At 42.0% G+C, this 12,299-nt stretch overlaps 1 protein-coding gene across 3 annotated transcripts in view; it reads right to left on the reverse strand.

Annotated features, from left to right (window-relative positions):
* The window catches only part of CACHD1 (cache domain containing 1), a 95,564-nt gene that overhangs the window by 36,270 nt on the left and 46,995 nt on the right, over positions 1-12,299 (reverse strand). For all 3 annotated transcript variants that reach the window (XM_074545628.1, XM_074545626.1, XM_074545627.1), the window contains exons 4-5: positions 7,399-7,505; positions 938-1,064 (exon numbers count right to left, since the gene is read on the reverse strand). In XM_074545628.1, coding sequence (XP_074401729.1) covers positions 938-1,064; positions 7,399-7,505 — 234 coding nt within the window. The remainder of the gene's footprint in view (positions 1-937; positions 1,065-7,398; positions 7,506-12,299) is intronic.

The following is a 12,299-nucleotide window of genomic DNA, read 5'->3' on the forward strand; positions in this document are numbered from 1 at the left end:
GACAAGTGATTTGGATACAACCCCTGATGGTTTTAGTGTCGAATTCTGAGCAGGACTGGGCACCCCCAGCTCTCACCTCCTCAGCCCTCACCTTTCCAAGGCCCCAGAAAAGTCAGTCGAGCTCAGAACTCTGTGCTTTGATGGCACACTGAAGATACCATCAGTAAACTTTTGACTGCTCAACCCTGACAGAAAACCAAACCCTCCTTAGTGTCCCCAAAAGGTCCCTGGATGTGCTGCTGCTTCTCCTGCACAGACTGATTAACTTGTACAATTAATTAATGTATGACCAGAGACATTAAAGCCACTGCACCTTCCCACCCTCGAGCCTGCATCAATCCCATGGTACTGATAGAAAAAGCAGGGAAAAATACTGGACCTCAAATTCTTGGCTTAGACAACAGAAATCCCTGTGCACAGGAAATCTTGCCACCACCCTGCCACCTGATGCTTTATTTTTACTCTTTTCTTTTAGTGGAAGGAAATTTTCACAGCTGCTTCCCTGCTATCCACGATGTGCCACCTGAACCTGGAGGAAAATGCTCCTACCTATGTGCCCTTCCCAGTCTCTGATCCCTCCCCAAGTGATGCACAAATCAGCAGAATGTCTGCTCACTGCTTTATTAACAGGGGTCAGCCATGAGTCAAATTATCAGTCAGATTTTGCCTGCAGGCTGACCCGCAACTTCCAAGTCGCTGCTGTTTACAGCTGACTTAATTTGGGAGAGGTGAGGAACCTGTTTGGAATTTTAGTTTAGTTCCTTAGAAGTGGAAAGTGGTGCTTTAAAGAACAGCCCTAAGAAAGCCCACGGGACTCCATTAGAAATTACTCTATGAAGGTTGGCAGCTTGGCAAAGGACAGCAGTGAGTGAAATCAGGGCCTGAGGAACCCGGTGTGAGCGCTTTTCCCAGGAAATTGGAAGGAGGCAGATCCCACCTGCTGCGGTGTTCGTAGCTGCCCTTGCACCGGAACTTGTGGGCTGGGAACACGGTGAAAATCCCTTCTTCTGAGCTGAAATATTGCCACTTGATCCCCGGGTTAGACTTCAGGTTGTCAGCAAGGACTGCAGGGTGGAAAGGGAGAGAGAAGCAGAGTTACAAAGGCAGCCCAGACTCAGGGGTTTGTACCTCAGAGCCTCCCTGGTGGAGCTTGGAGAAGAACAACCCAACCTGAAACACAAACTGCTCTGCTTAGGATGGGGAAAACACACTGGGGAAACTCCACTGGTCTGCAGGCAGCTCAAGAAATTCAACACTGGATTGGATAGATTGTGTTTAACATGTGATGACAGTTCCTGAATCTCTGAAGTACCCCCAGGTCCTGGAAGGCAAGGCCAGAGTGAGGAAGGAAGAGATTAAGGCAATTATATATAATATATGTACACCCTACATCTCCATGTAATAATAAATACCTTGTCAACATCCTTTCCACAAAGGAAAAAGCCTTCATGTCAAAAAATCCTGTTCTTTTTAGTGGAATAATTCCAAGATATTCAACAGGTTTGGTGCTCACAGCTTCACAACCAACAAAAGGAAAGATCCCATGGGCACTGGGAACAGATCCCATGGACACTGGGAAGGAACAGATCCCATGGACATTAGGAAGAACAGATCCCATGGGCACTGGGAAGGGAACAGATCCCATGGGCACTGGGAACAGATCCCATGGACATTAGGAAGAACAGATCCCACAGACATTGGGATTTCTGCCTCATGGCACAGTGGGAATGTCCCACAGACCCTGTCTGCTCTCCCTCCAGCCTGGATTGATGTTCATCCATGGAATCACCAATTTTGCCACACCACTGATCCCAGGCAGCTCAAAGTCCTTTAAAACAAAAGGGAAATGCTCCCAGGAGAGAGGGAATGGGATATCTTTGGCATATGAGGCACCACAGCAGGAACAGGATTATTTCCCACTCAGGGCTGAACACCCTCTCTGCTTGCAGCAGACTGAAAACAAAATGTGGATTTTTCAAATCTTTAGTTTTTACCAAGCAAGTAAAGTGGATCACACAGGCTTAAAATGCATGAAAAAAAGAAAATATTTCTTTGCCATTTCTCCTTTCATGTTCTTTGATTGCAGAACTCAAAGAACTGGCAGAGGGGGGCTCTGATTTCCAGTGCTTCACCTTTTGCTCGGCACTTCCCTCCAGCATTCCCTCAGGACTGGCACTGAAAATAGGCCAGTTTCATCTCCCTCATTATCAAATATGCCAATATTTGGGTTGGAAAGGACTGCAGGGCACATTCAAGCCTTAGCCAGACACTCTACACCCAAATACCCACAGAGAGGGCAGCCTGAGCTCCACATCCTCCACACTTTAGCACTTACTCAGGTTTCCCAGTCTGGCTGTGGCTGGATGTTCTCTCCACATCCAGCCCAGTGTAATTACCCTGCAAAAACCGCTGTCCTGGGCTTTCCCCACTCCTCTTTGCCACAGTATTTCACACTTCCCACAGAGCCTACAAATCCCACTGGGATGCTGGGCTGGGACTGCTGAGCTCTGTGCAAAAATGCAGCTTCTCATGAGAACAATTCCCTCCCTGGATGGACCAGGGACTGCCAGAGATTCCTCATTCCCCTCCAAAATCTATTTTTTTACTCTGAGTTGCTGCTTCCTCCTGCAGGCAGAAGGGCCTTGAGACTATAAAACATTTAAATCATTCTTTTTATGCCCAGCCACCAGGATTTCATCCTTCTGAGGGTGAAGTTGTTTTGTATAAAGAGGCTGAATTTCTGGTGCTGGAGTTTTTGTTTTGAGTTACAGAACTTGAAAAATGTAATTTCAAAGCTGACATGTGAACACCCAGTTAAAGCCTGGACCAAACAACTTGTCCAGTCTCATTTTACCAACAACATTACAATAAAGGGAGTTTAGAATTTAAAGGCTTTGCTTTTTTTAATCCTTGCTATATTAAAGATAAACTTCTCATTCCTGCAAAGCCACGAGCTGTATTTATTTCCCCACGAGAGTATGTGGATTTAGAAGTATTCATTTTCCCCATAAAACAATTGGTTTTGAAACTCAAGCTCTGCTGTTCTTCCTTTTCACACAGTTGTGCTCATGTTTCCTCCAGCGAGTGTTAGCTCAATAACACCCTCCCCAGGGAGCACCAATTTTATCCAAACTCTGCTTTTTCCCCCTTTTTTTTCATTTTCCTATGACCACAGCACACAATCTCCCTGCAGATAAGCCATGGCTGAAAAATCCAGACTTTTTCTCTTTAAACACATTCTTATTTTCCATCCACTCAAGCTGCAAGAATGCCCTGCAGATATTTCCTCAATTCTTGCTCCTTGCCAGGACACACAGTAGATGAATTTTTTTAACCTAAACCTCACTTACCCCAAACTTTCCACACCCTCAGTGCCTGCAGTTTATTCCCACCTCTTCCTCCCAGGAAAACCAGCCCCTGGACAGGTTATTCCATCCAAATAAAAAGCTGGTTCCTTAGTTCTGGACACAGATTATGAATAAAAGTGGCCAGCTGCCCATGAGTTGGCATTGCCAGGTCACTCTGTCCCCTCCACTTCTCCTGCAGCAAAATCTGACCCCAAATCCTGCTGGAAAAATTGGGAAATATTAAGATGACAGCATTTGAAATGATGGCTCTCTCTAATTATAAATATCTCACAAGGCAAAAAGGACTTTTAGGAAGAAAGCCCTGTGTGATAGAGTTTATAAAACTTCAAAGGGAATGCGATATGATAACACTTAGCACTTCTAGATACCACTTTACATCTTCAAAGCACAGCCAAATCATTAACTAATTAATCTTCAAAGAACAGCACAAACAGTCAGGGGGAAAAAAGGAACTACTGAACATAATTGCTCGTTATAAAAGGGTTTCTTACAGCCCTCCTCTTTAGCATTGCATTTGCTGAGCTGCCGACCTCGGATCCCAGCCCACAAAAACCAGGGGAGTTTCATTTCCAGCTCTCCTCTGACCAGTCCCTCCATTAGGAACCCTCCTGGTGAAGAAACAGCACAAAGAAATGAGTTTATTGCACGAGTGAAGCCATCCTCTGAGTCCCCAGACAGATCAGATCCAGGATTTCCCAAGCCAAACCCAACTGCAGCTCCTGTGTTGTCACCAGGAATAAAAGCTCAGCCACAATTAACATTCTGCTGGTGGCACGAGCCAGGACAGAGCCCTGCTCAATCCTCAGGGCTCTGAAGGGAAAAGAAGTTAAAAATCCTTTTATTTCAAGGAATGGGACCAGATTCCTCCAATAAAAGCATTTGGAAGGAGGGGTTTTAACTCTTCTGCTCAACTCCCAGCCATTTTAACTCAGCCAAAAGTCAGTGTAAAATACAGCAATTTGAGGAACATTCCACATTCTGGATGATCCCTTCCAACTCCAGATATTTTATGATTCTAAGATTTGAAATGATCAACACCTCGAGTAAAACAGACACAATTTGCTGGGCAATTGGTGCCATCTCTGCATATTTCTGGGGAGGAGAGCTCTGCCAAAGCTGCCTGCCTTGGAACAGACATTTCAGCACTTGGAAGGATGAGAAGGAGAAAGATTTACTGGTTCCCTGTTTATTCAAAAGGCAAAAAAAACCTCCAAAGGAATCTGATAACATAATGCACAGGCTCTGGGGAAGATTTAATAAATAAAGGACTATTCAGAGTGGTGAGGACAGATCTCTTCATCTAACTGCCCAAAGCCTGTGTCTCCATCTGGAGAATAAAGACTTTCCCCTTATCTCTTTTGTAGTAATGGCTAAAAGTAATCCAGATGCAAAACTCCAACCAAGATAAAACAAAATCTTTTCAAGACATTAAACAACATTTAAAAAGCCACCTAATATCAAGAAAAAACAGTGGTAAAAGTGATATTTTTTTAAAGCTGAGGAGACACGTCTATTTCTTTCTCCCTCCCCTAAGATTAATGTTTGTTTTAACAAAAAAAAATTTCCAATAATAATGGAAAAAAAGAGATTTAAAAGTTTCATGAGCTCCATCACCCCTCTTAACACCCTGCCCAGGGTGGAATTTGGGGTTGGTGTCCCTGAGGGCTCTCCCAGGCTCTGTTCCTGCGGCTTTGTGGTGCAAATTCCGTTCCCTTCCAACACCTCCAGCTCCAGCACTCCGATCCCACTTTTTACTCTGGGCCAAGATTAACATTTCCAGAGCTGAGCTCGAGGTCGAGCGAGCAGAGCTGAAATTTATGTTTTGCCAGGAGCTTTTTATAGGCAGGATTATTTAAACTGCAGAGCTCCTGTGGGAAAAGGGGAGATACCCACGGGAATTTTGCCTTTTATGTGCAGAGAGAAATGAAAAACTCATTCAGGAAGAAGACAACGATGAGAACACCCAGATGGACCCACAGTTTTTAAAGCATAAAAATAAATGAGGCAGAGGTAGAGCCTAAACCCAAAGTGCAACAGATATTCCTCCCCAGCTCTGCATGAGGATATTTATGAGAAAAGAAAGAAAATTATGGGATTAGGGGAATTTTTTTTTTAAACACAACAAGGACCAGGGATATTCCTTGGCCTCACCTACACAAAACTTCTCTCGTCACTAGGTGTGCACCCAGTACCAACTTTTGCTCCTCAAATTAACCATTTCCATCCCATTTTCCTGCCTCAATGCACTCCTTCCATCCCATTTCTCTCTCACAGACATTTCCTCCCTAATCAAAACCTCCCCCCAAGGCTGTTTGTGTAAAAGGAGAGCCAGAGGAGAGTCTGCTGTCAATAAATCCCTGCTCTTGCTCTCCCCCAATCCCCTCTCCTGCCCTTTCCTGCCAATGCCACCTTCTGAAGGTTCTCCTTTCATCAGGAATCCTTCAAGCCAGAGGCAAGGGAAGAGGAGGCACCTGAGCCTCACTGCTGAGCCAGGACAGCAGGAACCTGGAACACTCACTCACTTTACTTCTCTGAGAATTCCAACCAAAAATTTCAATTATGTTTACAAGAAACTGCAATTTAATTGCTTTTCATCGCTCAAAAATAAGGAATATTTCTTGAATACTTTTTTAACCTCCAACTTCTGCAGTAGCAAAAGATTTTTATTTAATTTAATTAAACACCATGGAGTGGTTCATTGTATGCTTTGCTCTTACAACAGTGACTCCAAACTTGCCCTCAAAAATTATTCTGATTAATTAACAACTGCATGTGATTTAAACATTATTTTAATGAGTCGTTTGGGTTTGGTTTTTTAATAAAGAGATGAGTAAAACAAAGCCCAGCAAATCACAGAGAGGGAACAAAGAGTGCCTGGCTTCAGCATGGAAAACACCACACAAATCATGGCTTGTCAGGAAATCAGCCTGGCCAGCACCTGCATCCAAGATGTGGGATGACATGGATGGGATGGAAAACAAGCTCTGGGGACTGCTCATTTTTATATTCCATTAGAAATCCAGAGAGCAAAGCTGTAAGAATGAAACAGTAAAGGAGGTTATAAAAATTTGGGGTTTTTTCCTCCTCGTTTGTTGCGAGATGGTGAGGGTGGAATGGCAGGGTTGCCACTTCATCAGTCAAGTTAATGAAATAAATCAGCATTTTATTCCAAAAAACCTCTGAAAATGAAAATAAAATAAAATAAAATAAAACAAATCCCAAGTCTGCATTATTCCCTCGAAAGAATGAACAAACAACATCTCCCCAAAATGAAATCCACAAAGTCAGTTAATGTTCCCTAATTTACAACAATGAGCACCATAAAAAGTTGAAAAGTCAGATGGAACTGGGGCAAAGTCTGACTAAACCCAACTGAAATCCCTGTATTAATCCACACTGATTAGGATGCAAAAAAAAAAGAAGAAAACCTTGCTGCAGCAGAGGCCCAAAAGCTGAATTTTTCAGGGATAAGTCGTGTGTATTTTGGTTCTAAGCATATTTCTAAGTCCTGAAATGTGTTGAGAAAATGCCCTGACAAGACAAAGACAGGGAATATTTTAAGATGCCCTCACATTTGGTCGTTTTTTTTGCATATCACTGCAAAGGCAGCCTCACATGGGCTGAACCCAGCTAAGGAGATCAGAGAAACTTCCCTGTGTGGCCCCTGCAGCAGCTGACACTGCTGATGCCAAAGCAGACAGGCCTAGGAAGGAGAAAACCCTGCAAAAAAAAATATAAAAAGGAAGAAATAAAAAGTGCAAAAACCACAACAAAATTATCCACGGTAGGCTGGAATAAAATCTTCATGACATTTTTATAAAGTACTTAGACTAAGGGCATTACTTTAGGTATCAGCTCTCAATCATGAAATCTCAAATTAAGAGCAGTGTGACACTTGCAAGGAGAAATAAAAGCTTGTTGCTATGGCAATCAATGCAAATTCTCTGTGCCAAGGAAATGCTGGAGTCTAATGGGAAAAAAGCCCTACAACAGAAGGGAAAAAGCCCCAAAGTAGAAGTGAGCTGCTCACCAGAATTTAAGTCACGTCCAGGATTGAAGGCTCTGCTGTTGACAGTGGTCGAGAGGCGATCGCAGCTGATGGTTCTGGAAACGTTGGTGTTGAAATTCCCATCAAATCTGGAAGGACAGCAATGGATCAGCAATCAAACATGATTTATTGAACCTACATTTACAATGGAAACACAGCTTTTTAATGTTTTGGTGTAAATAACTATTAATAGTAAGAGATTGGTGCTGAAATTCCCATCAAATCTGGAAGGACAGCAATGGATCAGCAATCAAACATGATTTATTGAACCCACATTTACAATACAAACACAGCTTTTTAATGTTTCAGTGTAAATAATTATTAATACTAAGAGATTGGTGTTGAAATTCCCATCAAATCTGGAAGGACAGCAATGGATCAGCAATCAAACATGATTTATTGAACCTACATTTACAATGGAAACACAGCTTTTTAATGTTTCGGTGTAAATAACTATTAATAGTAAGAGATTGGTGCTGAAATTCCCATCAAATTTGGAAGGACAACGGCAGGATCAGCAATCAAACATGATTTATTGAATGACGATTTATTTAATAGAAAAACATCTTTTAAATGTTTTGGTGTAAATAACTAGTAATAGTAAGAGATTGGTGCTGAAATTCCCATCAAATCTGGAAGGACAGCAATGGATCAGCAATCAACCATGATTTATTGAACCTACATTTACAATGGAAACACAGCTTTTTAATGTTTCAATGTAAATAACTAGTAATAGTAAGAGATGGGTGCTGAAATTCCCATCAAATCTGGAAGGACAGCAATGGATCAGCAATCAAACATGATTTATTGAACGATGATTTATTTAATAGAAATACAGCTTTTTAATGTTTTGGTGTAAATAATTATTAATAGTAAGAGATTGGTGCTGAAATTCCCATCAAATCTGGAAGGAAAACAACAAGATCAGCAATCAAACATGATTTATTGAATCTACATTTACAATGGAAACACAGCTTTTTAATGTTTCAGTGTAAATAATTATTAATAGTAAGAGATTGGTGCTGAAATTCCCATCAAATCTGGAAGGACAAGAACAGGATCAGCAATCAAACATGATTTATTGAATGACGATTTATTTAATAGAAAAACAGCTTTTTAATGTTTCGGTGTAAATAATTATTAATAGTAAGAGATTGGTGCTGAAATTCCCATCAAATCTGGAAAGACAACAACAAGATCAGCAATCAAACATGATTTATTGAACCTACATTTACAATGGAAAAACAGCTTTTTAATGTTTCAGTGTAAATAACTATTAATAGTAAGAGATTGGTGCTGAAATTCCCATCAAATCTGGAAGGACAGCAATGGATCAGCAATCAAACATGATTTATTGAACCTACATTTACAATGGAAACACAGCTTTTTAATGTTTCAATGTAAGTAATTATTCATAGTAACACAGAGTTCAAAAAAATCTCGGCTCTTTCCAAGACAGCAAAACTGCTGCTGATATTTTGTTGGCTGAGGAATCTCCAGCCTAAGATTGATTGATAACGGATGGGTTCCACAAAAACCGTGTTTGTCTTGGGGCAAACCCAAAAAACTGCACATTCAACATCTCCATCCTAAAGAAATATTTCCGAGCAAGGCTGAGGAACAACCCCACAGTGAAAAATAATGACTTTTCAGGATGTAAACGGATCGTCCCAGAGCTCCCATCAAAATCTATTAGTGATGGCAACAGGATGCCTTGTTAGCAACCAACATTATTCATTTATTGCATTCAAATGCTTCAACATGCTCCAAAAATCATCCAAGGCCTCAGCTCTTCTCAGGAAGCCCCTGTCAGTTACCCACCAGGAAGATGAATTTGTGGATGCCTAAATAATCTGCAGCACGGCTGAGGAATGAAACACAAAAATTCCTGCAGCCCAATCCCATCCCTCCTTCTTACAGCAAAAAGGAAATAGAGTTAATGAGGAAAAAAAGTATAAATAAAAGATGAAAAATTGTTTTCCATCCCATAAATGAAAGACCAGACCTGCCTGCCTTGAGCAAGGGCTGCCCCAGACTGGGCTGGGTGGGGTGCCTGCCTCAAATCTCCTTTCAGCTGCTCTTTGCCTTAAAATTGACTTTTTGTGCCTTGCAATGGAGTGGTTTTGGTTCCATGGCACAAGGACCTGGAGGAGAGAGCAGCTCCCAACACAGCTGAACAGCAGTGGGGCAAATCTACATTGCAATATTTGTCATCATTTTAATGATGCTGGAGAATTTTCCACGTGCTTCTAAGGTTCATTCAGGGTGCATTATTAATATATAATTATATATTATTATATATATTTTATATAATATATAAAAGCATCTTCCCCGTTAAAACCACAATTAAAACCAAAACCCCAGCACTGCTAAGTAGCCTTTCCAACCCATGTTTGTATTTTTAGCTGTAAATACTGGTTCCACCTTTCCTACCTCACACATTCTCCTCTCAAGTTTCAAACTGTACACACCTTCCCATCGTTCACTTTAAAAAAAGTTAAAAAACCAAAAATATTTCTATTTTAATATTTGAAGAGAAGTATTGACCAGCACCTTTTCTCTGCACAGAGCAGACAATATTTACCAAAGTCTCCTGAAACTTTCACCAGTGTCTCCCTAAATTCTTTTGTGTCTCCCTTTTTTACCAGTATCTCCCTTAGTTTTTACCTCTCTTAATTCTTAACTATCTCCTTTAATTTTTACCTGTGTCTCCCCTAATTTTTACCAGCACCTCCCTTAATTTTTATCAGTGCCTCCCTTAATTTTTACCAGTATTTCCCTAATCTTCTCCAGCATCTCCCTTATTTTTACCAGTATCTCCCTTCATTTTTACCAGTGTCTCCCTGAATTCTTACCACTATCTCCTTTAATTTTTAGCAGTATTTCCCCTTATTTTTCACATTGTCTCCCTAAATTCTTACCCGCGTCTCCATTAATTTTAACCTGAGTTTCCTTTAATTTTCACCTGTGTCTCTCTAAATTCTTATCATTATCTCTCTTCATTTTTAACAGTGTCTCCCTTGATTTTTACCAGTGTTTCTCTTGGTTTTCACCAGTGCTTCTCTTGACATTCACCAGTGCTTCCCTTGATATTCACCAGTGTTTCCCACAATATTCACCAGCGCTTCCTTTGATTTTCACCAGGGTTTCCCTTCATTTTCACCAGTGTTTCCCTTGATTTTCATCAGTGCCTCTCTTGATTTTCACCAGTGTCTGCCATGATATTCACCAGTGTCTCCCATGATATTCACCAGTGTCTCCCTTGATTTTCACCAGTGTCTCCCTTGATTTCCACCAGTGTCTCCCATGATATTCACCAGTGTCTCCCTTCATTTTCACCAGTGTCTCCCTTCATTTTCACCAGTGTCTCCCTTCATTTTCACCAGTGTTTCCCCTGATTTTCACCAGTGCCTCCCTTGATTTCCACCAGTGTCTTCCTTGATTTCCACCTGTGCCTCCCTTGATTTTCACCAATGTCTCCCTCCATTTTCACCAGTGTCTCCCATGATATTCACCAGTGTCTCCCTTCATTTTCACCTGTGCCTCCCTTGATTTTCACCAGTTCCTCCCTTCATTTTCACCAGTGCCTCCCTTCATTTTCACCAGTGTCTCCCTTCATTTTCACCAGTGTCTCCCTTCATTTTTACCAGTGTCTCCCTTCATTTTCACCAATGTCTCCCTTGATTTTCACCAGTGTCTCCTATGATATTCACCAGTGCCTTCCTTGATTTCCACCAGTGCCTCCCTTGATTTTCACCAATGTCTCCCTTGATTTTCACCAGTGTCTCCCTCCATTTTCACCAGTGTCTCCTATGATATTCACCAGTGTCTCCCTTCATTTTCATCAGTGCCTCTCTTGATTTCCACCAGTGCCTCCCTTGATTTTCCCCAATGTCTCCCACTTTTCCCAGAAGCACTACAAGGCCAATAAAATCCTCTTGAGATTTCACCCAAAATATTCCAGAACGCCAACACTGAGAAAACCCTCCAAAATCCCCACCAAAATCCCCACGCCAACATTACCGCGCTGTAACTCTGAGTGGGTTTTTTAAACAGATTTAAAGCCAACAAAACCCATTGGCAGAGATTCACTTCCAAGGCAGCTTTCCCACCCCCCTTTCTCCCCATCCCGCTCCTGGATTCCCTTTAATGAAGAAGGGATGGAAGGCGCGTCCCGAGGGAGCCAACGGAGCCGCCACTCCCACTTTGATGGGGTCCCCACGGAGCCCCCACGCTCCCCGGCTGCCTCCCCGGAGCCCGCCGTGATTGACGCTGCCTCTGATGTGCCAACTGCTTTGAACTTCACACGTGAAATTCCCACCGGGCCGCGCTCATTTCCATTCTCCTTCCGCGGGATTTACGAGCGGGAGCCGGGCGAGCGCAGGAGATAAAATGAATCTGCAGGAGCTTTGAATCTGACATCAAAACGGGGCTCCAGTGAGCTCCAATTGGATTTTGCTCGGCCTGAATTTACAGTGTAAATCAACTTCTTTTGTGTGTTTGGAGTTTAGGGGGGAAAACGAGGGAGATGTGGATAAAAACGGCGCTTGAGCAGCTGCTCGGGGCTTCGCGTTGTTTTAACACTCATTTTTTGCTTTTCTCTGGCCTTCATACAAATTCAAGCAGACATTAATATGCAAATGGAATTACATAAGTTCACTCAAAATTCAGGGTTTCCTTTGAAATTCCCAGCTAGGCCTTGTTTGCTTGATTGCAAGGCAAGATTTTAACTCATTTTTACATAAATACTTAAATATAGTGTTCCCACTGCATCTAAACAGAATGCTGGAAAACAATGTTTTTATGAATAAATTCAACTGAAAAAAAAAGAAAAAAGCTACTGATGGCTCAGTTACACAATTCCTTCTGGCAAGCCACCAAAG

Source organism: Zonotrichia albicollis, chromosome 8 (assembly GCF_047830755.1).
Source record: "Zonotrichia albicollis isolate bZonAlb1 chromosome 8, bZonAlb1.hap1, whole genome shotgun sequence".
In the NCBI taxonomy this organism is placed as follows: domain Eukaryota; kingdom Metazoa; phylum Chordata; class Aves; order Passeriformes; family Passerellidae; genus Zonotrichia; species Zonotrichia albicollis.